Source organism: Physcomitrium patens, chromosome 17 (assembly GCF_059467195.1).
Source record: "Physcomitrium patens ecotype Gransden chromosome 17, ASM5946719v1, whole genome shotgun sequence".
NCBI classification, from domain to species: domain Eukaryota; kingdom Viridiplantae; phylum Streptophyta; class Bryopsida; order Funariales; family Funariaceae; genus Physcomitrium; species Physcomitrium patens.
The window spans coordinates 14,629,682-14,653,297 of NC_143426.1; the positions used below are offsets into that span (position 1 = coordinate 14,629,682).

The 23,616-nt window shown below is 37.0% G+C and overlaps 3 protein-coding genes across 9 annotated transcripts; 2 read left to right on the top strand and 1 right to left on the bottom strand.

Moving 5' to 3' along the window:
* The first annotated feature begins 1,191 nt into the window (after window positions 1-1,191).
* LOC112294438 (glutamine-dependent NAD(+) synthetase) lies at window positions 1,192-7,742 on the top strand. 5 transcript variants are annotated; one of them, XM_024544842.3, is made up of 15 exons: window positions 1,242-1,530; window positions 2,217-2,349; window positions 2,463-2,522; window positions 3,050-3,273; window positions 3,544-3,647; window positions 3,886-4,023; window positions 4,210-4,378; window positions 4,504-4,639; window positions 4,817-4,958; window positions 5,328-5,504; window positions 5,710-5,877; window positions 6,081-6,176; window positions 6,427-6,555; window positions 6,781-6,994; window positions 7,259-7,742. In XM_024544842.3, the coding sequence occupies exons 2-15, from the start codon at window positions 2,258-2,260 to the stop codon at window positions 7,516-7,518; spliced, it is 2,109 nt and encodes a 702-aa protein (XP_024400610.1). In that variant the 5' UTR covers window positions 1,242-1,530; window positions 2,217-2,257; the 3' UTR covers window positions 7,519-7,742. The 5 variants fall into 5 exon arrangements, with proteins under 5 accessions (XP_024400609.1, XP_024400610.1, XP_090100027.1 ...); XM_024544843.3 differs by having other exon boundaries at window positions 1,527-1,663; XM_024544841.3 differs by having other exon boundaries at window positions 1,192-1,530; window positions 2,217-2,522.
* A 581-nt stretch (window positions 7,743-8,323) lies between these two features.
* Window positions 8,324-11,314, bottom strand: LOC112294439 (F-box protein At1g47056). The gene is made up of 2 exons (XM_024544844.3): window positions 9,502-11,314; window positions 8,324-8,984 (listed from the first exon to the last, which is right to left on the bottom strand). The coding sequence occupies exons 1-2, from the start codon at window positions 10,894-10,896 to the stop codon at window positions 8,838-8,840; spliced, it is 1,542 nt and encodes a 513-aa protein (XP_024400612.1). The 5' UTR covers window positions 10,897-11,314; the 3' UTR covers window positions 8,324-8,837.
* Window positions 11,315-16,837: 5,523 nt separating this feature from the next.
* On the top strand, window positions 16,838-20,350 carry LOC112294050 (protein N-terminal and lysine N-methyltransferase efm7). 3 transcript variants are annotated; one of them, XM_024544161.3, is made up of 7 exons: window positions 16,839-17,154; window positions 17,928-18,036; window positions 18,224-18,288; window positions 18,616-18,749; window positions 18,925-19,067; window positions 19,403-19,474; window positions 19,767-20,350. In XM_024544161.3, exons 2-7 carry the CDS (start codon window positions 17,982-17,984, stop codon window positions 20,123-20,125), a joined length of 828 nt encoding a protein of 275 aa, XP_024399929.1. In that variant the 5' UTR covers window positions 16,839-17,154; window positions 17,928-17,981; the 3' UTR covers window positions 20,126-20,350. The 3 variants fall into 3 exon arrangements, with proteins under 3 accessions (XP_024399931.1, XP_024399929.1, XP_073396593.1); XM_073540492.2 differs by having other exon boundaries at window positions 16,841-17,154; window positions 18,224-18,283; XM_024544163.3 differs by lacking the exon at window positions 18,224-18,288 and having other exon boundaries at window positions 16,838-17,154.
* The last annotated feature ends 3,266 nt before the right edge of the window (window positions 20,351-23,616 follow it).

A 23,616-nucleotide genomic window follows, 5' to 3' on the forward strand; every position in this document is an offset into this window, starting at 1 on the left:
ACAACTTCAATGCGCATTTTAGAAATGAGTTGATTCCATCATCTTTGTAAAAAATATCATTTAAAAAAACGCTTGTGATAGCAAAACTCATAAATAACAAATTAAATGTCATAGTATATTCATGTGCACCTAAAATTATATGGAAATTCAAGCTTAATTCAGGCTTAATTTTGATATTCAAATATATACATATGTATATACACACATATACACACAGATACATGTCTAAAAAAGGTCTTTTGAGACCATTGAACGACTCAGCTGCTTTCATTTGATCCCCACCACAAATGTAGACTTGACTCAGTTTATTTTCACAAGCTTAAGGAATTAAATATCTTACTGAAATTTTCTACAGCGAGAGGATTGTAAAATTTATTAGTGAAATAATTGATTGTTAGATATCAAAACTAGAAAAAAAATAAAAATAAATTAAAAAGTCAATTTGTTGTACATTGATATTACTCCACTAAAACTAGTACAAAATAAAATAAAATAAAATAAAATGTATAGCTTATTGTTTCATTGACAAAAAATATATATATATATATATATATAGAGAGAGAGAGAGAGAGAGAGAGAGATACATATTCAAAATATCTTGCAAATGTTTAAAATTGATTCCATGAGTATTGAAATTACATAAATGATATAGATCTGACGACATCACATTAAAAATGCTACTGTACACAACTTATCTTAGCGAGACTTTCAAATACAAATAAGAAGTAATCAGGTGGATATTTCTGTGTCACTAGTAAAATAATTCAACTCTATGTACTTAATATTAATTTTGAAACATATTCTCGCCTTTTAAAAATATTCACCCAATACTCTAGTTTTTTTTTAAATTAAAATTTTCTCTTTCTGTTGCACCCATTGAACCCCTCTCAACGGCAATAAACCCACCCTAAAACCCACAGTTTTAAGCCACCATGTTTTATTACTGCATTCAACAGATCAGTCGTAATCGAAGTCTTATTTAACACCAAACACGTATCAATAATCAACCCCAATCAAAATGAGCCATGCTGCATTTAAAACGATGCTTCCCTTAAATAGTACGCCATTGAGCTTGTTAGTAAATTAATAACTTGATTAGTGAGATGGTAAGTTGGTTAGTAAGTGTATCAGTAAGTTGATTAGCGAGGCTGGAAAGCTTCGGAGACAAAGAGACCAACTCGAATGCCCTTTGGCGGTGATGAAATTGGGTGGGCAGAGCAACGGAGGAATTATTTGTTTGTTTGTTTGTTGGTTTGTTTCGGGCTTGCGAGCTTGTGAACAGTTTTGTTTTGTTGATTGTTTTTGTGAGTTCGGTGGGTTGTGGCGCGTCGGGAAGATGAGGGTGGTGAAGTTGGCGACATGTAGTCTGAATCAATGGGCGATGGATTTCGAGGGCAACTTGGCCCGGACCAAGCAATCCATCCGGGAAGCTCGCAATGCGGGCGCAACGTTCCGGGTAGGGCCCGAGCTGGAGCTGTGCGGCTATGGCTGTGAGGATCATTTCCTGGAGGGCGACACGCTGAAACATTCGTATGGACTCTGAAACCATCTCCCTTCTGCGTACTTGAAATGTTCGGACGAAGTTGGAAAGAAAAAAGAAAAAAGAAATCGCTCAATCCCTCTCTTTGTACTTTGTGTGTGCCACGCTGACGCGTTTGTTTGGGTGAGTATTTTTATCTGATTTTTTTTTTTTTTTTTTTTTTTTTTGAAGGCGTGGCCAAGTGCATGACGTCTGTGTTATCTGTTCGAATTCGAATGTGGGATTGATTCAATTTAATTTGGTTGGTTTTCCAAGGCTCACTGAATCTGGTGATTGGTCTGTGAATGGTGGTTTTGGTCTGTGGCTCCTCGTCTGTGAGATTCCTTCTTTGACTGTGTTGGAAGATCTCACAGTAGAAATGTTGATTATTTCTTTCTTTCTTGGGCGACGTTATGTGGTGCTTAATCGATTTCATCATGTTTATTTTAGGATAGAGTCATTTTTAAATCCAGCACTTATCAAATTTGTGCGTTGTCGATTTTTATGGGGTTTTTCTGTTGTCTCAATTCCAATTGACTAGAGCCAGTTGTGAATCCTGCTTCTACTTGGTAATGCTGTGAACGTGATGAGTTTGGAAAAGAAGGCACCATTTGCTACCTTATTCTTCGTTAGGGTCGTGTCTTGCTTTTCACTCAGACTGGACAGCTTTTTCTGAGCAATTGCTATTTTGTTGCAGATGGGAATGTATGGCCGAGATATTGGCTTCGGACCTCACCAATGGAATTGTGTGCGACATCGGTTTACCAGTTGAAGAATGTGGAGTGCGCTATAACTGCAGAGCCTACTGCCTTGATGGCCAAATCCTACTTGTAAGACCAAAGCTTTACCTAGCCAATGATGGAAACTACCGTGAACTTCGTTGGTTTTCTTCCTGGAAACGGCTCCGTGAGTTGGAGACTTATCAACTTCCGGAGTGCATCAGGGAAGTCACTGGGCAGGAAACTGTTCCTTTTGGTGATGGCTACCTTTCATTTGAGGATACGTGAGTACTCAGCGCTTCTATTTCGTTTATGTTTTTCTTTCCCCCCCCCCCCCTTTTTTTTTTTTTTTAAAGAAAAAAGCTTTTTGACACGTAAGGTATCTGTACGTGTGTTTCTAGGTCTAGGTGAATTTCATTATTCAAGGTTTGTCTTTGTGGTCGTATCCCAGTTCTATTTTTCTGGTTGTTAATTTGTTGCAGTTGTCTAATGGTCTGCATGCAAGCTGGTACGAAGGTGGAACTGAAGTATGAACAATGTGTTGACTTGCAAAGCTTTAAATCTTATACGAACTTTCATTAGACCGCAGAGTATTCTGCATGCGGTTAGTAGAGTTTTGTTCAGTAATCTTCAAAGCTGGCCTTACCTTCCACACATCCAACACGATTGGGTATGGATAAAAGTATGTCGTGAAGTTGATTGGCAGTTGTCAAGAAATGAGTATTAAGAACATCAATTATTGGGATGCTAGTCGGTGATTGCAAGTCGGTAATGATCCCTCTATTATTCTTATGGAATGCATTTGATACAGAGGTGTGGCCTCAGAAACATGTGAAGAACTATTCACACCTTCGGCACCTCACATTGGCTTGTCCTTGGGTGGAGTTGAAATTATTGCTAATGGAAGCGGCAGTCATCACCAGCTGCGCAAGCTGAACACAAGGATAGAGTTGATGCAGAGTGCAACTAGTAAATGTGGTGGTGTCTACATGTATGCTAATCAACAAGGATGCGACGGGGGTCGTCTATACTATGGTACTCTCTACTTATTGCATCACGTCCGATAGTTTTCGGGTTTGCAAATATGTCATGCTCAATATGGGTGTGTTATGACTCTTATATTTCATGCGGTTGTTCGATTGTATAAATTTATGCACTTTTACTCATGGTCAATGTCACCCCACTAATCTGGAGCGCAGAAGTGGAAGTGTGTTTGTCCTTCTCTATCTACATTTTCAGTTTGTTGTTGCCATTTGCGGAAAATCCAGTCACTTAACAGACGATCGATTGAAAAATATCTTGCAGATGGATGCGCGTGCATAATGGTTAACGGAGATGTGGTTGCACAAGGTTCGCAGTTTTCTATGAAAGATGTTGAGGTTGTTACGGCATGTGTGGACTTGGACGCCGTAAGTTTACTCCTTCCATGTTATCTCAACAACATTAGTTGATATGTACGGAGTATTTGAGAGAATGTGGCTTTTTATGTATATGGTCTTCGTCAAATGAGGTCAACTTTGTCCTAACAACCACTAAGATGCACTAAGCAAGCGAGATAGATACAAAGTTTAGTTCCGTGAGATCTTCTGTAGAATACTAGAAAGATAACTAACATGCTTGTGGACCTTGACTATATGCAATTGACAGGTTTCAAGTTTTAGGGGTACAATAAGCAGTTTAAGGGAACAGGCCAGTCAAGAACCTCGAACTCCGTCGATTGCAGTGAAGTTCAAACTCTCACGACCCATGAATATGGCGAACCACTTTCCTTCACTTCCCATCAAGGTGAGTTCTAATCCATTTTTCTACAGTTCAGTTCCTTGTAGTTCTCCTTGTGACCAACCACACGGGACCTCAAGTGATACTTAAGAAATGTTCCTATAGTCTTTTTAGACTGAGGAGCAAACTATTGGTTGTTGTTTAATTGTAGAATTGATGGATATTTTGATTTTCTAATTCCAAACATTGTAGGTGCGCTACCATGATCCTTACGAGGAAATAGCTCTTGGTCCAGCTTGCTGGCTTTGGGATTACCTACGCCGCAGTGGAGCCACTGGGTATTTGTTACCCCTTTCAGGGGGCGCTGACAGCTCATCGGTAGCTGCTATTGTTGGTTGTATGTGTCAGCTTGTTGTCAAAGGTCTCTTCAAAACTTCCTCTTCCCTTCATATGCATGGTGTACATCTGTTCCAAGTGCGGTTTACTGTATAATCTCACTAAGAGTATTTTTTTATTTTTGTATTTTTATTGTCTACTGCAATGCAGCGGTGAGGGAAGGTGACAAGCAGGTCATTGCAGATGCTATTCGCATGGGCAATTATCGAAACGACGAAGTACCTGAATCTGCTGATGAATTTGCTCAACGCCTCCTTCACACAGTGTACATGGGAACTGAGAATAGGTTCATGCAACTCAACTTTCATGAAAACTGTGTGGTAATCCGTAGGGTTTTTTATTGCTTAGATTTTATCCTCAGTGATTTATGAAAATGGTTATTACTTCACATCTCCGTTGGTTCTGCCATAAATCGTTTGGAGGAATACCTAAATTTGTATTGAAATTTATTTACAATATGCAGCTCACATGCAACTCGAGATCGAGCGAAACGATTAGCGGGTGAAATTGGTGCTTCACATTTAAATGTCAACATTGATGTGGTAGTGAAAGCCTTGCTCACCCTATTTGAATCAGTATTCCCTGGCAGGAAACTAAGATACAAGGTGAGTCTTTTATTTGAGTGTTGAAGATACTTCGTATTTTGTGGATATAGTAGCAGTTGGAGACGCTGTTTCTTTAGTGTTTTCTCATTCAGAGTGACCAATTCTCTCGCATTTTCATGTTGGGTTACCATCAGGCTTATATTATTCCATTAAATGTTAGGAATATGCGAAAATGTCTCGATTGTCTAGATTGTGGACTGTAGCATGCAAGGCTTCGTAGCTCAGAAGGGTGGAGATTCACCACCTCTTTAGTTCATCCTCAAGAGCGTCTGATTTGACAAGCCATTCTCAGATAGAAGTCTATGTGTCCTACCGCTCTTATGTTCAAAAGATTTGAAGTTTTTTGTGGGGGTTTGGTTGCATGTAAAGGTGCATGGTGGAACACAGACAGAGAATCTTGCGTTGCAGAATATTCAAGCGCGCATTCGTATGGTGATTGCATTTATGTTAGCCTCTCTTATGCCATGGGTGCGGAGCAAGCCCGGATTTCTGCTTGTACTTGGAAGCGCAAATGTCGATGAAGGTCTTCGAGGCTATCTCACTAAGGTTCGCTATTTAAATATCTATCGTTATGCCATTTCTTTGCCATGCTCGTTTACTCCGAAAGTAATTATCTGGTCATGAGATGTTACGGATTCTTAGGGCATCATTGGTTCCTTAAGTCAACCAGTTCTCACAGTTGTTAACTTCGCTTCTATTTTTCTGTATTTTTCGAAAAATGACGAACCTCTGGTGATGTTGAGCAATGCAGTATGATTGCAGTTCGGCTGATATAAACCCAATTGGAGGTATTAGCAAAGGAGATATTCGAGCATTTTTACGTTGGGGTGCCTTGAACCTTGGATACGGAACTTTAGCCGAAGTTGAAGGCGCACCACCGACAGCAGAATTGGAGCCGATCACTGTGAAGTATACACAGGTACGTTAGTCTACCCACTCTTAAGTCTACCACCGCAACATTTAAATTCAGAATTGTACGAAAGTGAGATGTGATTTTAAATTCTAAGACGGTAGAAGTTCTGAATTGTATAAAAGTGGGATGAACTTAAGCCTTGCTCAATAAGCCTAATTTGATAAATTTGTGCAGACGTTTTCATCTCTAACGTGCCGTTACTTTCCCAGACTGATGAGATCGATATGGGCATGACCTATGAGGAGCTGGGCATGTATGGGCGACTGAGAAAGATCTTTCGTTGCGGTCCTGTATCTATGTTCGAGGTAAACCTGGCCGAAACCGTTTTAATTTATTTCTACTCTTTAGTGATCCTAAGCACAAGTACTAGTCAGGTTTGAAATTACCTCACTGCTTGTCGAAATGCGTACTGTGCTCAAGTTTACTTTTGAACAGGCCTTGAGAACGCTACTTCTTTTCAAGAACCATCATCAAGAGTTATATCTATATCCAAAAAGATACTTCAACTATCAATTCTACATCTAACTATTGTTAGCGGTGTTTTTGCCCTGCCAGAACTTGTGTATACGGTGGCATGGACGTCTTACACCCGCAGAAGTGGCACAGAAAGTGAAGGACTTTTTCAAGTACTACTCCATTAATCGACACAAGATGACAACCCTGACACCGTCTTACCATGCAGAGGTATGATGCTTTCAAAACTTGCAGCTAAGAATCCAAATGGGTTGAGTTTGTTGATCTGGATTTGGATGGTCGATTTGGATGGAATTATTGGATGGTATCTGTATTCTACATCGGGGATATCCTTGTATTGGAGCTAGCTTTAAATCAGCAGGTCTCTTCCTCCTCTCGTTGCCTCAATTTTCAACGAGGCTGATATTGCTTTACCTGCATGGTTTTGAATTGCAGAACTATTCTCCCGAGGACAATAGATACGACCTGCGACAGTTCCTTTACAACACCCGCTGGCCATGGCAGTTTCGGCGTATAGATCAGCTTGTGGACAAGTATGAAACCAGTATGCCGGAACCACTGACGGAATTTAGGCAGCATATGCAGCCTACTGCGGCTGAAGCTGCTGCTCCCAACTCTACCGGCCTGGGTGTCCCTGCAGCGTCCTCTGGTAATCCACAGGCTAGTGGGAATTTGCAGAAGTAGTACTGCCCGCCATGCTCCCCCAGCCTCAATCTGTCGATAGTGCATCATTGAACGAGTTAAATATAGATCTATTAACATATATAGAAGTTTCATTATTGTTAGTTACTCCCCTAACTTCTCTTACTGCGATTGGTTCATATTGGGTTACATTTTTTCAGCTGTGCTGGTTAGTACTTGTACCACATGGAAACAGAATAAGTAGGCAGGTCTTCGTCTGGGAATTGTGCAGGCATCCGTCGTGATTCTAAGGGTTTGCCTGCGGAGCCGGTCCAGACAAGACGAATCAATACTGAAGCTATTCTATCAGGCTGTGGAGTCAATCCTCGAAAAAATATGACAAAACTTTCGTTGCAGAGGTTCAAAGCCATCACAAATCGTAACAATCTTGTGAAAATCAGGGCGCCTTACGCTCAGATCCATGGTCCTACAGCATTTCATCATTTGGGGATTAAAATGTGGCCCCCAAGGATATCAGTAGCAATCCTTTGATTTTTTTTCTTTTACAGCCTGCATTCTTAGGTGAAGCAGAATACTCTTCTCGTTTTGACACCTTAAAAGTCAAAGGCCAAGTTGAAGAGTTAGTGTCAGTATTGATAACTTACATTTCATGGCAGATATTGAATTGAACTCACTCGCGAATCAACTGTGTGTTGTGTCTACGGACAATGTGTATGAAGTCTTCGGGAAGGAAACAAACAATGCCTCCTTTGTTATTTCTTCCTTCATTGATAATTATATATGAGATTCGATCGTACACTAAACTATGAAAACGATCATATTTCTATTTAAATGGCAAACTCAATTGAAGAGTACCGAATCATATCTTCAAAGTAGCGGATAATAAGTCGGTGGGGCAAGGATCCCTAGGCTCTGAAAAGGGCAGTAATTGAAGCAAGGAAGGACGGCTATAACCTTTCATGCACCGAGGGCGAAAGACCGCTCAAAGTGGAGGCCGATAGATGTGACACCAATAAATTTATAAATATCAGAAAGTCATCCGTCATGGTACTTCCGGATGAAGCTGCATAATCTCATCTCCATGGAAGGTTCATGCCCCATATCTCCGTAAGTGGTAGATTTCTATTGAAAGCGGAAGGTCTCAGGAATAAGAGAAACCTGATAATGGGAACCTACCCAAAGAGCTGCTGAAACTGGCCTTATAGCATATGTAATCTCGTGCTGTCCCTGCACAGGTAGTTCGAAACACAATCTGTTTGAACGCAGATATTCAACAAAGCTAATGAGTTCGGAGTCGTCATAAAATGCCATCGACATACCAAAGTCCAAATTCAAGTTTGTTGAAATATGTTCCTGTTTCTGAAATAGAAACAATTCAAGAAATTGATAACACTGTGCAGCAATTTATTGTGCACACTGACGGCTGTCATACAGTACGGGTCATGAACTGCAACTTGAAATCAAAAAACAATAAACGATCCTGAATATAAAAAGGAAAGAAAATAAAGTTGTCTACACCTAATTAACCCCATCACGGCACTATCGGCTGATGGACAGTATGGTTTCCACACTTAGAAAATTTTCTTCAAACGCTTTACAAACCCAACGCCTGGGTAAAGAATAAAAAAATATCTCTCATGATTGGAGAAAACCACTCCAATATCGTTGAATGCCAGCTGTGTAGTTGCCTTCGGCGATCACATCAATTGTCGTGCGATGTAAAACTAACTAAAAAAGAATGATCACATACATGATAATTTCTTCCTATCCTGACAAAGACGACTTCGAGTCCTACTGAAAATACTAAGAGTTACAAGCTTCAATTTGCCGAGTCCACTGAATGCACCACGCTAAGAACCATTCGAGACAGACCACCGAAGCATGTGGCCTGCAACAAGACCAAACGCAAGTCGGGCCCTCGCAAGGGGTGTCCTGGATTGGGAAGGTCGTGGACGGTTCTCTGGATAGATGTTGATCGATCCTCTACGTTCCTCACTCTGCACATCAACCAGAGTCATGACTTTAGCATTGCATGCTGGGACAAATTCGCTACACAGAAATACTCGAGCAATTTCTGGATGAGGTCATCATTCAGCTTCACTGCAACTCAACACAAAACATTATACAAAGCACAGGTATACGTATTGCGCAGCATAAGATATGAATGGTGCGAGGCTGTTCAGAGTAGAGAACGAAGACTACAGCATTTATGTTGATGACCTATGAAATTCGTATTAAAAACTTAGAAACTTCAGAACTGCATTCTACAATACCATAGAATTTAGAACTGAGTTCATGTTGAACAGAATCAGCAATAAATTTACTACGCGCCTCTTATAATTTTCAAAATGTGTCGCAAAACTATCATATGCTGTTTCTACCAAACGAGGGAATTATAAACAGCTCTAAAAATAAAAAATTTAAAAAACACCCGGTTGTCCAATTCGCATACCCTTTAACAAGTCACCAGCTATTCCCCTATCCTACTCATGACTGCATATATCCGCAACTCACCTGGGCGGCAATTGGAACTGCTGACGGCGCATCCAGTGTTACTACTAAAGACACTCTATTCCAGTGAAGACATGCCACGCTCGCCGGAGTCACCATTCTGCACTTCTTCACCTTCATCTTCACCAGGTTCGGGCATCCACTCACCAGTGCTTCCATTCCACGGTCCGAGATAGGGCATCCCTTTATACACAACTTCTTCAAAGCCAAACACTTATCCGCTATGCACGACAGCTCTGGGTCACCGAATGTCTCGCTCGTGCAGATCGCCAGACGCTCCAGCCCAGGACACTCTGACGCCACCAGGCTCAAGCTCGCCGTCGTCGCGCTCACTCCGATTATTACCAGCTCCTGCAGATGCCTACACTTCCGCGCCACCATCAGCAGACCCTCATCTCCCACGCGACTGCTCTTCATCACGTCTACATGTAGCTTCCTCAACAGCGGGCATCCGCTCGCCACTGCTGACAGCCCATGATTCGTGCACTCCGTTGGCTTTACCAAGTACAGCACCTGCAGATTGCTCCACCGCGCCACCGCTTTTAGCCCTCGATCCGTCACGCACACCTTCTCCATGTGGAACTCCACCGGGCTTGTCGTGTGCTCCGTAATAATCTCCAGAAGAATATCCCAGTTACCCGGCACCCGACTCAGAATCAGCGTGTGCAAACTCTTCGACCCTGCTATCAGCGGGCCCAGCAGCTGGGCGTTCGGCAAGTCCTTCACGCACAGCCTCTTGATGCTGCACGGCCCTGGCAGCACGTGCTCCGCAGGACCTGGGTTACCCATTATGAACCCTCGCAGCCGCTTCACCGTCAGCTCTTCCAGATTCTCACACTGCTGCAGCACCGCGTTGATTCCCCGAGGCCCGAATTGGCACGACCCGCAAGAAAACGTCCTCAACGACCCCGAAACCAGCTCTGCAAATTCCTCCAGTCCCCTATCTGACAGTCCCTTGCACGCCTTCAATTTTACCTTCTGCAGTTGCTGGCACAACCGTCCCACCAACACCAGTGCTCCATCATCGATGCTCACCGTCCGCCGGTCGCACTTGAGCACCAGCTTCGTAATATGCGGAAACCTCTCTAACAGCCCCGGCAGGGCACACCCTAGCTCCGCCGAAGCGTGCAGCGTCAGCCTCTGTCTCCCTTGCCCCTCCACTCTGTACCATCGTTTGCACACCAACGCACATCGATTTCGGTCCGCGGTGCACAGCTTCCGGAACACCGAAGCCACGCACTCGTCGGGCGCATACTCAGTCCAGTCATCTCCCTCTTGCAACTCCACCGCCCTGCTCTGACTCTCCCTCTCTTCCTCCCCTTCCTCTTCGTCCTCCTCCTCCTGCACTCGACTAGGGTTACCCGAGCAAGCTACTACCGTCGAAGCTCCCTGGCCCATGGTTGCTTTCTCCCTCGCAACCACAACTCCTTCTCCCCTTCCTCCTCCTCACCACCACCACCACCCCCGCATCTAACTCAGTAACGTTGCTATCCTCACCCCCTTCACACCACCAACATCACCATCACCACCATATCTCACAGAACTTGCAAAGACACCATCACCTCCGATCTTTTCGAACACCACAAGAGAAGCCATGTCCGCCCTACCGAGCTCCGTTCACCACGACGTCCTCCACGAAGCGCCGCTGCAATTCTTCCCGTTACGCGAGGCGTGAATCCTTTTGCGTCACAACGTCTCTCGATCCAGGCTGCAATCGCAGACACCGACGTCGAAATCGTCACAGCACGGCAAACTATCATAAGGCTCGGAGGAGGAGGTGGGAAAGATGAGGAGGAGCAGCGATAAGGAGGAAGTAAATGGGGACTTTGTTGCCAACAGCGAGGTGTCCCCGTCTTTCCATATTAAACTTCGTGTACCTTAATATGGTAAAAGATGGGATTGTCTCTTTCCCCCGCTATTGGATGGAGTCAGTGGAGCGCCCTCTTATTCCGCACCATTTGACCCTCGCTATAGAAACTTCATCCACCCGCTTCTCTGTCGTTTTCCGTTATCTTGGCATGTGATCATGATTAGCGAGGCTCCCTGTTGCCCAATCGCGAGGGGAGCCTCACTTGATGGATGAATGAAAAGTATGGCGCTGATTCTTCAGTCTCTTATTCATTCATCCATATTCAAAATCTTACTGGAAAAGCAATACCCAAGTTTAGAAACAAAGGGCTTCTGTAGTTAGATGCTATCGTTGTTTAGGTTTTATACTCTTGTTTGTTTGGATACTGGAATTTGAATTAGGTTTGGTTAACCTCATGTTTCTGCTTCTGGACGAATGCTAAATGTATATATGAGCTGGTGTAAATGACTTGCTATAATATGTGAATATGACGTTTGACTCTCGCTATAACAATTTCAGACACCCAATCAATCACTGTGAAATTATTGGCCTTCATGCGAGTCTCATAAACTACCTTTTTAATGGATAAACTAAGTCAACATGAAGAAAATATTTCTAATATTGATATCTTGAAGTGGAGGTTTAACCACAGTACACAAGAAATAATTGTTTTACTTATCAAACTTTGCACATAAGAAGGGTTTAATAGCATTAAAAAATGAATCACGTAATATTTAGTGTTTTTTCTGAATATACTTTTAAAGACAAGTGTTTTGTAAGCTGAGCATTTTAATAAGAAAATAATAAATGAACTTTGCTGCCTCTATATATTTCTTCTTGATGTGACAGAAAAACTAATCTCCCCTCTCTTAGTTATTTGGAACAATTGTTGTAGATCATAAGAAAAAAACTCCTTTTTTGCTGAGTCAATCCCTATATAGTTTTGGACAGTGATAGAAACATTTATTATATTGGTCTAAATAATTGAGAGTCAAAAGATATTTACAAAAATCTTCAGTAATATTGTCAACAAAAGAATAGAAAACATATGAATAATTGCATGATATTATATTTTAGAAAGTAACCCCACTTCAAACCAAACACAACTTGAATAACTCAGGAAAGTCATTTTCCAAAGTTTTCTCTTTCAAAGACACAAATTAATATTCAAGCCTTGTTTTTCAAGATTTGATTTTATTCCAAGATTTGAGTTTATCCAAGACTTGACATCTTTATTTAAATAACAAGAGATTCAGTAACATATCATTTCTACCATCTAAATCTCATCATACTTATTTATAATTTTTCTTTTAATATTTTTATATAAAATCATTGAAAATATAATTCAAACTTAATAAGTCTTTATACTATTATATAATTTTTGAAGAATTGATAACCAATGTTTACTTTCAAAGAAAATTGTATTAAATAATATAATTGTAATTTTAGAATCACATGTATTAATCATTTTAGTTGAATATAGTAAAATAATTATATATTAAATTTTATCAAATAAATATTATAATTTAAAATTAATCACAAAACAAGTACATGAGCATTTTAATTTTTTCTTTGTCATATGATGTGGCAATGTCTTGTTGAATGGATGTAATCTCATTTAATTTAGTGGATTTTCATCTACTTAGCATTTTCTATTAGTTGACCTTGTTAGTGTCAACTAGGGATTTATATAGAAATTTTTTATTGACTTGATATTCTTATCAAGTGAAAGATGAAAAATCTAAAATTCTTTTAATGATGTAGTTTTAAAATTATAATTGCATCGATCTTAAGAATGTGATGCTTGTGCATTCTTACTTGATTTAGATTGCAACTTAATGTTGATTTTTGGCACTTGATCTATAGTGTATGACAATCTTTATTTATACAACACCTTTGATTTTTTTGGAATCCAAAAATTATAAATTAGTTAATATTTTAACTTTCTATTATTTTAAAATATTTCCATCTATATTTCAAAAAAATCAATATTATAATATTTATTATAATATACAACAAAGATCTTATTATTGTTAAAAGTTAATAAGAATTTTTTTAATAATAAACATAATCACATTATTGGTATAAAATTAAAGTGTTTTATATGGTTTCATATTAGTAGTATTGTTTGAAGAATGCAATTTATAAATTTAGTAAAAATTAAGTAAGAATCATAGCAAATACTATTAAAAAAATATGATGAGGTATATTCTTGAAATAGAAGTTTAATGATGAAAATACAAAATAAATTCACCACTTAACTAAGAAGATTCAAAAAAACTAACCACATGAAGTGAGCCTCAATTATACAATGCTTCTTCAAGTGCCTATTATTGTGTAAACTAAGTTATCAATTGTGCTTTGATATGAAATATTTTTCATTGCTTCATCTTCTTTGTGAATTTTTGGACTCATGATTCCTAATAATTTGTTAAAAACTAATGTTGTAATTAAAGATTTGTAATCTTCCATGCTAAAGCTTTTAATTTAAAAAAAATATATATTTTATTGATTTAAATAAATCATATGATTCTTTTGGTTTCTTATAAATTGCATGCCTCAGATATTATGTATTTCTTCCAAATATTTCATCTCTTATAGCAAAGTAACTCTTGGTTTTTAAAAGAAGTCCCTTGTTGTTGCAAATTATAATAAGTCATTGATATATGATGCAATGATAATAAGTTCATTGGAATTCCTCATGATATAAATATTAAAATCTACACAACCCATGTTTAAACTTTGTGAGGCAATAAACTCATCTATTTTCTTGTACCATGCCCTTAGAAATTGCTAGAATTCATATAGAGTTTTAGAGAGCTTACAAATGAAAGACTCTTTGCTTTTAGAGACATAGCTTTGGAGTTGTTCCATGTAAATCTTTTCTTTTAAATCTCCTCTTTAAGATCTTCATTTAAGAATATTCTCTTTAAATCCATTTGATAAACTTCTAACTACAACAAATCCAATAAGTTTATAAATTGAAGTCATTTTTGCTACTAGAGCAAAAATCTTATCAGAGTCAATATCTTTTTGATTGCCTCTAATGTTTGTCACTTGTGGTACAAGTTGGCTATGTGATATACATATAAGATACTTACATTGCAAGTTAGACACATGTCTTGCAAGTTGGACACATATTGGAGGTCTTATAGAATATTGCTACATATCTCTTATTTAGATAGTATATGTAGAGATAAGAATGATGTCTTCATTCTTGTCAATTCCTATCTTGCTTCTAGTTTAGTTTGAAGAGTCTCTAATTTTCTAGTTTTTGGCAATAGCCACTCCAATTTCTTCTTATATATATATTATCATCTTTCTTTAATATACAACTTCCATGACTTTTTGTCCTTCTCTTTGGTTGAATACTCTTTCTCATAGAAATCTTTCTTGCCATAATATCTATATTTGACATCATTTTTGTGATTATAAAAACATCCTCCATGATTATGAATATGAGATTATGACTTAGATTTGACACTTGTTGCTAAAGCCTCCTTTGAGATAGATCTTGCATTCTTATTATAAGAAATTGTTGTGATAGCTAAGTTGTGACTATTTGCAAAGTCAATTTGGTAAAGGTGCAAGTTTCTAGTAACACTTCAATTGTACTAAATGTTTTTGTAAGACTTTCCAATAACTCTATTTCAAAGTGTATATCTGATTTTTTTTGCTAATTGATATAAGTTGCCTAGTTATCTCTTATAGCTTGCTTATTTATGTAATAATGCTATCACCTTTATTCATTAACACAATTTAAAATCCACAAATCAAGTATAATAGGTTTGAAGTGTCTTCCACCTAGTACATTATGTCAAGATGTTTCTATGTGATTTTTATGCTTTCAACCTTACTTGTAGTAATAAATTCTATACTTTAAAAATAAAAGAAAATTGCAAACAGTGCTATGAAATTTTTATCTTCATATTTGTGTAATTTTTTAGATCTATGGGTAACTCAATAGATTTCTTGTACTTCTTGCAAACCACTTTCCATTAATCCTTATTCATATAATGAATATAGTCCTCTCATTCTAGAGATACTAATTGGTTCTATCAAATTTGTCTATATTACAATACTCTATTGCTATTTTTTTAAAGAAATGATCCAATACGAGAAAAATAATAAAAAAAATTAAAAAGTGATTAGAAATGGAGTCTAAGTGAGGCTTAAAACCTACTTATAGTATTTTTTTTTAATATTTATAAAAAAATTTAATAGATAAAATAAAAATATAAAGCATTATGCCACAAATGCTAAACAAATATTTCAAATCCAAACTTTCAAAAATTGAACAATTTATAGCAATTTAGAATCAATGATGTCAACAATAAATAAATAAATTAATAAGTAAACAACATCAAAACTTTGTGAAGTACTTGGATTCTCTAGTTTGATTAGAATTGACTTTGGCATTTCTTCTAAGAGTTTTCAAAGTTCTTCATTGGAATTGTTAGAGCTAAGCCTTCAACTTGTTGAAGAAGTCTACTCTTGTTTGCACACATTCCTGCCACACTCCATATTCTTAGCATAGTTTCTTGTATTTTTAATGTCCCTTCCAACTATTGCTTCTTTACTTTAGTGTTTTACTAAACTCCATCAACTTGTGTTGTTTGTTCTAGTAACCTTTGGTGCAATTCCAAGGCCTCTAGCTAATTTAGGAGCTAATTTATTGTTTATCTTTTAGAGTAAGTTTAGGTTCTTACTCTCAAAGATAAACAATAAATTGCACATTGTTTTGTAATAAACTAATGTGGATTTTTATACATTGGGATTTGAAATTCTTCTTGAACTAATTAACAATAATAATAATAAAAAAAAACTCTTCTAAACTTCTTAAACATAAAGCAATCTATTTTTAATAATTGATAAACATCCAACTTTGACTTTTTACCTTGAATAAGGTATCCCATCAGACTTTAATGTACTAAGATATCTAATTATTTATAAATTCTATTTATTTATTCCATCTTCTATTACAACTGTATTCACACAAAACAAGGTTACAAGTCATTAGGAAACATTAATAAAAAATAAAAAAAACTTCTTTATTACTTTCATCAACATTATCAATTTATACAAATGAAATTAATTTTGTCACTAAAAATATAGTTGTGCACATTCTTTGAACTTAAATATGATGCATGTTACATCCTAATCTATTAAAAACAAACAGAAAACCATTCTTTCATTAGTTGTTTGTCGTGGTCATTTTAATTTTTCAAAACCATGTAAAAAATATTTCATTACAAAAAGCAGGAGGCAAAAGAATAAAACATGAATTAATTAAAAAAACAATATTAAATCTGATTCCAACCCTAAATCATGTAGAAACCACTCAATGTAAAATAAAGATTCTGACATTATTGAATCTACATCATTAAATTGTACATAATGTGTATCAAATATGTTAACAAATCATGTACTGAGGTGGAGAACGACCTCACTAGAACACGAGAGTTCGAATTTTTCTATACTAAATCAGCTTTTGCGGTGCAGGGAGAAGAGGTTTTGGTGCTGCGAGCCATGTCGCAATTCCCCTTCGGCGTGCCAATTTCTGTGACGCAGCAAAGCAGTATTCACGACGTGTTCGTTGTCGCCGAGTCTGGTTCAGCACAGCAGCAGTAAAACATTGTACGAGTGCGTGTCTGTGGATTCCGGAGCAGCAGCAGTCTCGGGTGACATAAAATTAGGTTTCGAATCCGGTGGCGACTTCTAGTGCTTGCGATGTCTGGTGCTTCTGCGAGATGCGCATTGTGATGCTTTCGAGTCGTCGTTGGAGAATTGTAAAACAACTTCCGCTTGTAAGTTTCGGGATCTTTCCCTTTTGGTTTGTTCGGCTCTTGGAAACATTGCCCGCTAATCGTCAGCTGGTGAACTTGAAAAGTTTGCCCTCGGCTTTGTGTGGATGCCAAAAAGATGTTCGTCCTTTCCGCATTCTTCCCTGCGTCCACGTGATGTGTAGAGTGTTGGACAGAAATCGCGTGTGTTGATTCTACAATTTTAAAATGCTTTTTAGTTTTAAATTCTATTGAATTGGTGACTGCCGAATTGAGGTTACACGTGCAATCCTTTTTTGTAGTGAGGTATTCAAATCTAGTGTGCCTCAAGCCGTACTCATTTTGTTTCACAAGATTTCGGAGACGTGATCTAGGAACTATTATCTATTGCTCAGCGTACAATTTTTTATTTTCCTGCAGAAATGCTAATGGCATTCGTTGTTTGTGAATAAATACGTCGTTCCGCTTATCAATTTATGACCAAATGGACTTTTCTCTCTTTGAACTGAGTATTACAATAATGCTCTATACTTAACCGGTATTTCTGAGTTTGCAAATGCGATTACTTCAAGCATCGCTAAGGCGAGACACTAATTTCGTACAAGCTTGGAGGTCCGGAACCGTGTTTATATGTCACTGTCATGTCTCGAATCGCGCCATTTTCATTAATGGCAGGTTGTTTATACAGTTGAAAGTCGACCTTTTTATTTTCCTATACTCATTCCGAACTGGATTGACTCTTGTGGTTTTATTCTCAATTTTATGCTATTTTATTTGGTGTGTTTGTCAAACTGGAGAACGGAGATGCGTGAACACCTTGAGGTTTTTAAACTCATCTCTGAATCGGAGCAATGGACCCAGCTCTCTTCTCAGCTGGTAATCTGTTCGCTGGTGACTCGGATTCAGGTAGGACGATAGATTCACTTCTCTTTCCATTCAATTGATTCCCATTAGATCATGGAATCGCCCTGCCTTCTCCAGGTTTTGGTGAATTTTATTCTCAATCTGAAACAAAGCATGCTTAGTTTACAGACACTATTTATTTCAGTGAACTCGATTTTAAATCCGAACAATAAATGCATGTGGTTTGCAGATGATTCTGCTGATTCAGCTGGTGATAGTGCGTTTGTCGAAAGAGATCATGAATTTCATGGCATGGTACTTGCTGATTTTGTGATCATCTGGTTATATCCTCGTATGGAACTGATAAGAATTCGACAGTTCTTATTTGATTGAAACAGAAATGTGGAATTTTCATGAACGCCGTTGAAAAAAAACATAAGAAACAAGTGTTCTCTCTTCTTAAAGTAGTGTTTATTGATGAGTCCACCTGTCGTATGTCGTATGGGCTGTAAATGATCTCGAGGATCCGTGCGTTTTTGAATATTATCTTAGACGTGAGAAATGCTTTTCTTTCACGTGAGTGGGTCTGCTTGGTTGCGTCCACATGCATTTATTGTTCGTGTTCGATGTAATTGAAAACAGACACTGAAGATTCGGGAATTTTCTTTCCACCAAGTTAATGCCAATTTATTGTGGCCTGGAACTTGTATTTTTGCGGAATGGCTGATCAAGCATTCAACCCTGCTTTCTGGCCGTCGAATTTTGGAACTTGGAAGGTGTCTTCTTTGCCAACGGTCTCCTCCATTTTTGAGTAATTGTTTTACTATTATTTTATTTTTTAAAATGATTAAGGAATTTCGACTTGACTGTTTTGTATGACTATTGTTTAGGTTTTTGGTTGCTTATGTGCTGCTTTTCTAGTTTACAAACTGCAATACTTTGATCGTACAGTGGAACTGGGGCGCTAACCATTTTTTTGAGGAAGACTTACGACCTCGACATCACCACCTCCGACTATGATGATGAGGACATAGAAAGAAATATTCACTGCAACCATAGAGCCAACGACGTATCGGTCTCTCCTCACATTCGCCGTAAGAGTCACGTTGCTCACTTACCTTGAAGCTCTTCAGGTCATTGTTCTTTATATTGGCAGAAATTCATTTAGATTAGAGATCAACCTTTAGTTATTTTCTTTACTTGCTTTGGGATTGTGGCAATAGACGGATGTGAGGTTTTAATCGTTCTAAAGTTAATCCCTGATAACTTCTGGTTATGTGACTTACTGAGTGATTGATGTTCTCAGAAATTTTGTCAATTAGGTCTTGTTACGTTCATAAGTGCTTTTCTTGCTCCTGGCTTTACACTGTTGGTTTGCTAGGTCTTTGGGTGGTCTTTCTAAGTGCTGATGCTGTATGATATATATCAGATACATGGGGCGACAAATTTCCAATCGAATGTCCAGATTGGGACTTGATAATTGCGAGTGATATCCTGCTTTGTGAGCCCCGAATCCTGAGCTTGTGAATCATTCCTAATCGTAGTTTTGTACTCAAAGTTAGAGCTCATACTGAAACTATATTAATATTTCAGCTGTGGACTGAAATGTTTTGGAGTGGTCAAAGAGGTTGTGGCTTAGCCCCAAGTGCTACGTGCTTTACGAGTATTTTAAAGAAGTGGGGTCATCTTTTGAACCTGACTTTTAATTGGAGAATAGAATTATGTTCTATATATCTCAGGAATTGATAATGTTAGCGATAGTAAGTGATCCGTGTTGTTGTTCATTATTACAGATGTAAAGCAATACGCAAATCTCGTGAAGACACTGGTCTTTTTACTACAAACATGGAAACCAAAGGCAGTTGGAGTGGAAGACCTATCACCTGATTCAAGTGGAACTACCGATGGCGTTCCACACGCCCGTCACCATCTTGATTTAAATTTGGGAGAAGAAATGCTGAACGATAGAAGGAATAATGTAACCAATGTGCCTTTGTTTCTCCCTAAACCATGCTTCCTTATGAGTTGGAGAAGGCGAATACCCAAAGATGATGAAGATCAATTCTTTCATGGGTGTAGAGCTGCAGGTTTGTGTGTAGCTGATTACGGGGCACGGGTTTACTGCATCTACCCACGGCACGAAGTAGAATAAATTTTCATGGTTTGGTCACTTAGACGTGTATGAGAGATGTTCATTTCACGTTTCGTCTCACCTTTTGCAGTTTTCCATAACATGTAGGAGCTATATTTATGTGGGCACTTGAGACCTTACTGCAGCTTTAGTAGTGAAGGTTTATTACATTTCAGGGCATGTCATTATGATCGAGAAAACGTTTTATGAATGTGATCGTCCCTAACGGAGACATCACCTTTTTGAGATGGTCTACTAAATATCATGACGTGTTTATTACCTCCGCTTTTACGTTTTCGGTTCGTCATTAGCAGGAACTATGATGTTATGGGTCTTGACTCAATTTTTTAAAAATCATCGGAAGTGATACTAAGATTGTCTATTCGAGTGCTGAACGTGGGATATGTACGGCATGAGAAGGACGTGGTACTTGGGAAATGTAAGGAAGAGGAAACCCGGCTAACCTGTACCCTGTACAAAGTCCACCCACTCTAGTACTTAATTTCTCGTATTAAATTGCATGAGCAGGTACATACCCTCTATATTATTTTTCTCCTGTTCTCGTTTCCGTGCAGCTATACTTATTCTAATTTGCCCTGTTATACTTCCATTGACATTGGGAGAGTACTATACCAGATGCGTAGTTAGCGGAAAGGAAACAGAATCTTCTGCTTCGAATTTCAGAACAGCGTTTCTTAGGGGTCGACTGTCTCCCTTTAAATTTCTTGTTCGAGTGGAAGTCTGGTGTGTAGACATTGAGGACTTGCGGCTCTAATTCTGTGAGATACATGGTATGTGGTTGTAGAGTAACTTGGAACCCCCGGGGAGAGTTAGACACATGCTTATATGAACTACTGGTCTTGTTGTTATTTCTTAGCAACCGCCAGCATCTTGGTTTTCTTCAGTACAGCACCGTCTTTCAGTAAAGTAGACTCATGCAAGAAAGCGTTGTTACAGTCCTACCTTGCACATTTATTGTTTCTGAACCAGTTACTTCTTCCTGGGTTCATCCTTTGTCTTCGTGGTTATTATGCAGACCTGTTGTTCACGGATTGTGTTCTGTTGTGATTTAATGTCCTTTCTTATTCTGGGGTACAATTATGTCTAGTACGGTTGCTAGGTCGCGTCACTATTTAGTCTTCTTTTGAAATTCAGTTGCAGGGTAGTGCTATATTCTTTTAGACTATCATGCTTTAGTGTCATTGGAGGAGCCATCTTCACCTGCGTCCGTGCACAGCATGAAGCCGATCACAGTGGACAAGTCTACAGTGCTTTTACATGGTGAGTCACTGTGCAAGCTGGTTAATATTGACTAATTCAGGAGGCTGCCTAGGAATCCCATTCGTTGCCGTTTGCTCTTCTCATGCTTGCATTCTACATAATGATCTGTCTCTTGCTTCAAGAGAGGACGCTGAACATCATCACTTCTGCAACAATCTTAAGAGTACTTGCATAGAGACTTAAGTAGGTAACTAATTATGATTTCCTAAACCATCTTATCCAAACGTTGATGTTTTACTGGACGTAGATCATAATTAGGGTAGTCGTCATGCTTGTTTTTGTGTTACTTGTACTTTAGTGATGGCTCTTGTTACAGTTTTGTAAGTCTAGAACACTGAGGAAGTCGACTGTTCTTATGCATAAGTTGTCACAGTAAGTTGTTTATGTGATTGGGTTCTGTTTATTTTTTGTATATGTATATATAATACGTTATTTGGAATATCTTCTTAAGTTGCACTCATTAGCACTTGTTTAGCTCAAGTGTTCTTAAAAGTTTTTGATTTTTTGATTTTTTTTGCATTAATAAGTTGCCTTGAATTTTTGAAACAAGAATAAAAAGATATCTAGATTATAATTTGCAAAATTTAGAAATCCTAAAACTAATCGAATTAAAATTTAAAGCATATATTATGTTAAAACTATATTCAAAAAATATGTTTACATCATCAACAACTTGAGAAGTATATATTGACTAGGAATACAAAGAAAGAAATTGTAGAATCATTTTTGCAAGAAAGAACTTTTCGATTTAAAATCATCACAAATTGGAAAAGAAAATAGAAAAAAAGTAGGTAATGTACATTTTTATCATGACAATGCAACTTGTACTTTGAGCTCAAGTTACTTACTTTTGAAATCAAGAAGTTCTTAGAAATACCTTCGTTATCTTTCTGAACAATTTTTTTTTTTATTAATATATTTGTTAAGATTAGTTTTCTTCAAAAAATCAATAAGATCCTAGAAGAACTTTTACAACTACCAACAAATTCTTAGTCCATTGATAGCATTTGCAATAAAGATAAAAGAAGTTAAAATTGTAATAAAAACATTACATTATCAATTATGACTACTTTTTTAGAGTAGCTTCAGCTTCAATTTTTAAATATTAGATTTTTTTTTAACTATTGAAATTTAATTTTTAAAAATTTGATAATAATAGAAGAAAAAATAAATTAGGAAGAAAAAATACTTCAAAAAGTACTTTCTTTGTGAAGAACTAACAATATCATAGACAATAATATTCTTTACAATAACACATTACAATCTTCTTTTATAAGAAGTTATTAAAAATTATAAAAACTTTCTATTATAGAACTCTAATTGGTATATATATATATATATATATATATATATATATATCTAATGATTTTTTAAAATAAATTATAAATGATGTTATGGATACTTAGGATATTATAAATAAGTTTAATTTCAATTAAGTCTTTTAAAAGAAATTTATTTTTTTTAGGCTTAGATAAAAAAAAATATTAGATCTTACTAGATAAGAAAGTTTTTTTTTTTTTTTTTTTTTTTTTTTTTAATAAAAAAATAGATCTTAATTGATATAAAATAATTTATTAAGTTACAAGCAAAGAATTTAAGGAAATAATCTCACAAAAAAAAAAATTAATGAGATTGCAATAATTTCATGTAAATGATAAGGCTAATTTTTCTATAGAAGTTTTGTACATATCCTATCTTCAAGATGTATGTTTGTGTGTATATATATATATATATATATATATATATGCAAGAGCCTATAGACATTGTATGACAAATTTATTTCAAAAGCTTCTATTTACATATCTTTTTAATATGTTGTGGTTTTATTTTGCAAGTTGCATATATGCATATATGAAGTGTATTTTTATAATTTTGTTAAATCTGAAATTTAATATAAAATTTTAATAAATTATCTTAGCCAAATTCATAAATTACTATTTATCTCAAAACTTTATTTTTTTCTTGTATATTATTATTATTATTATTATTTTATTACTTATCATGATTATGAAATATATTAAAATTCACTTTTTTAAATTAATTATATTAGACAAAAAACCACTGAAAATATTCTTACAAATTAGAATATTAAAACTTTATTCCTCCCCAAAAGATATAGAACCATTTCTGAAAATCTCAAACAAAATTAAGTTATTTATATAATAAAAAAACAAAAAAAATGCTATTGTAATGTAACATATATTAAATAATTGAGTTTTTTTTAATACATA

Coding starts and splice junctions, on each gene's coding strand:
- LOC112294438 (XM_024544841.3), top strand. CDS start 1,199: ATGAAATTGGGTGGGCAGAGCAACGGAGGAATTATTTGTTTGTTTGTT. Junction 2,523..3,049: donor TACCTTTCATTTGAGGATAC/GTGAGTACTCAG, acceptor CATTTGATACAG/AGGTGTGGCCTCAGAAACAT. Junction 4,024..4,209: donor TTCCTTCACTTCCCATCAAG/GTGAGTTCTAAT, acceptor CAAACATTGTAG/GTGCGCTACCATGATCCTTA.
- LOC112294439 (XM_024544844.3), bottom strand. CDS start 10,896: ATGGGCCAGGGAGCTTCGACGGTAGTAGCTTGCTCGGGTAACCCTAGT. Junction 8,985..9,501: donor CAGTTCCAATTGCCGCCCAG/GTGAGTTGCGGA, acceptor GTTGATGTGCAG/AGTGAGGAACGTAGAGGATC.
- LOC112294050 (XM_073540492.2), top strand. CDS start 17,935: ATGCGTGAACACCTTGAGGTTTTTAAACTCATCTCTGAATCGGAGCAA. Junction 19,068..19,402: donor GGTCTCTCCTCACATTCGCC/GTAAGAGTCACG, acceptor GATATATATCAG/ATACATGGGGCGACAAATTT. Junction 19,475..19,766: donor TGCGAGTGATATCCTGCTTT/GTGAGCCCCGAA, acceptor TCATTATTACAG/ATGTAAAGCAATACGCAAAT.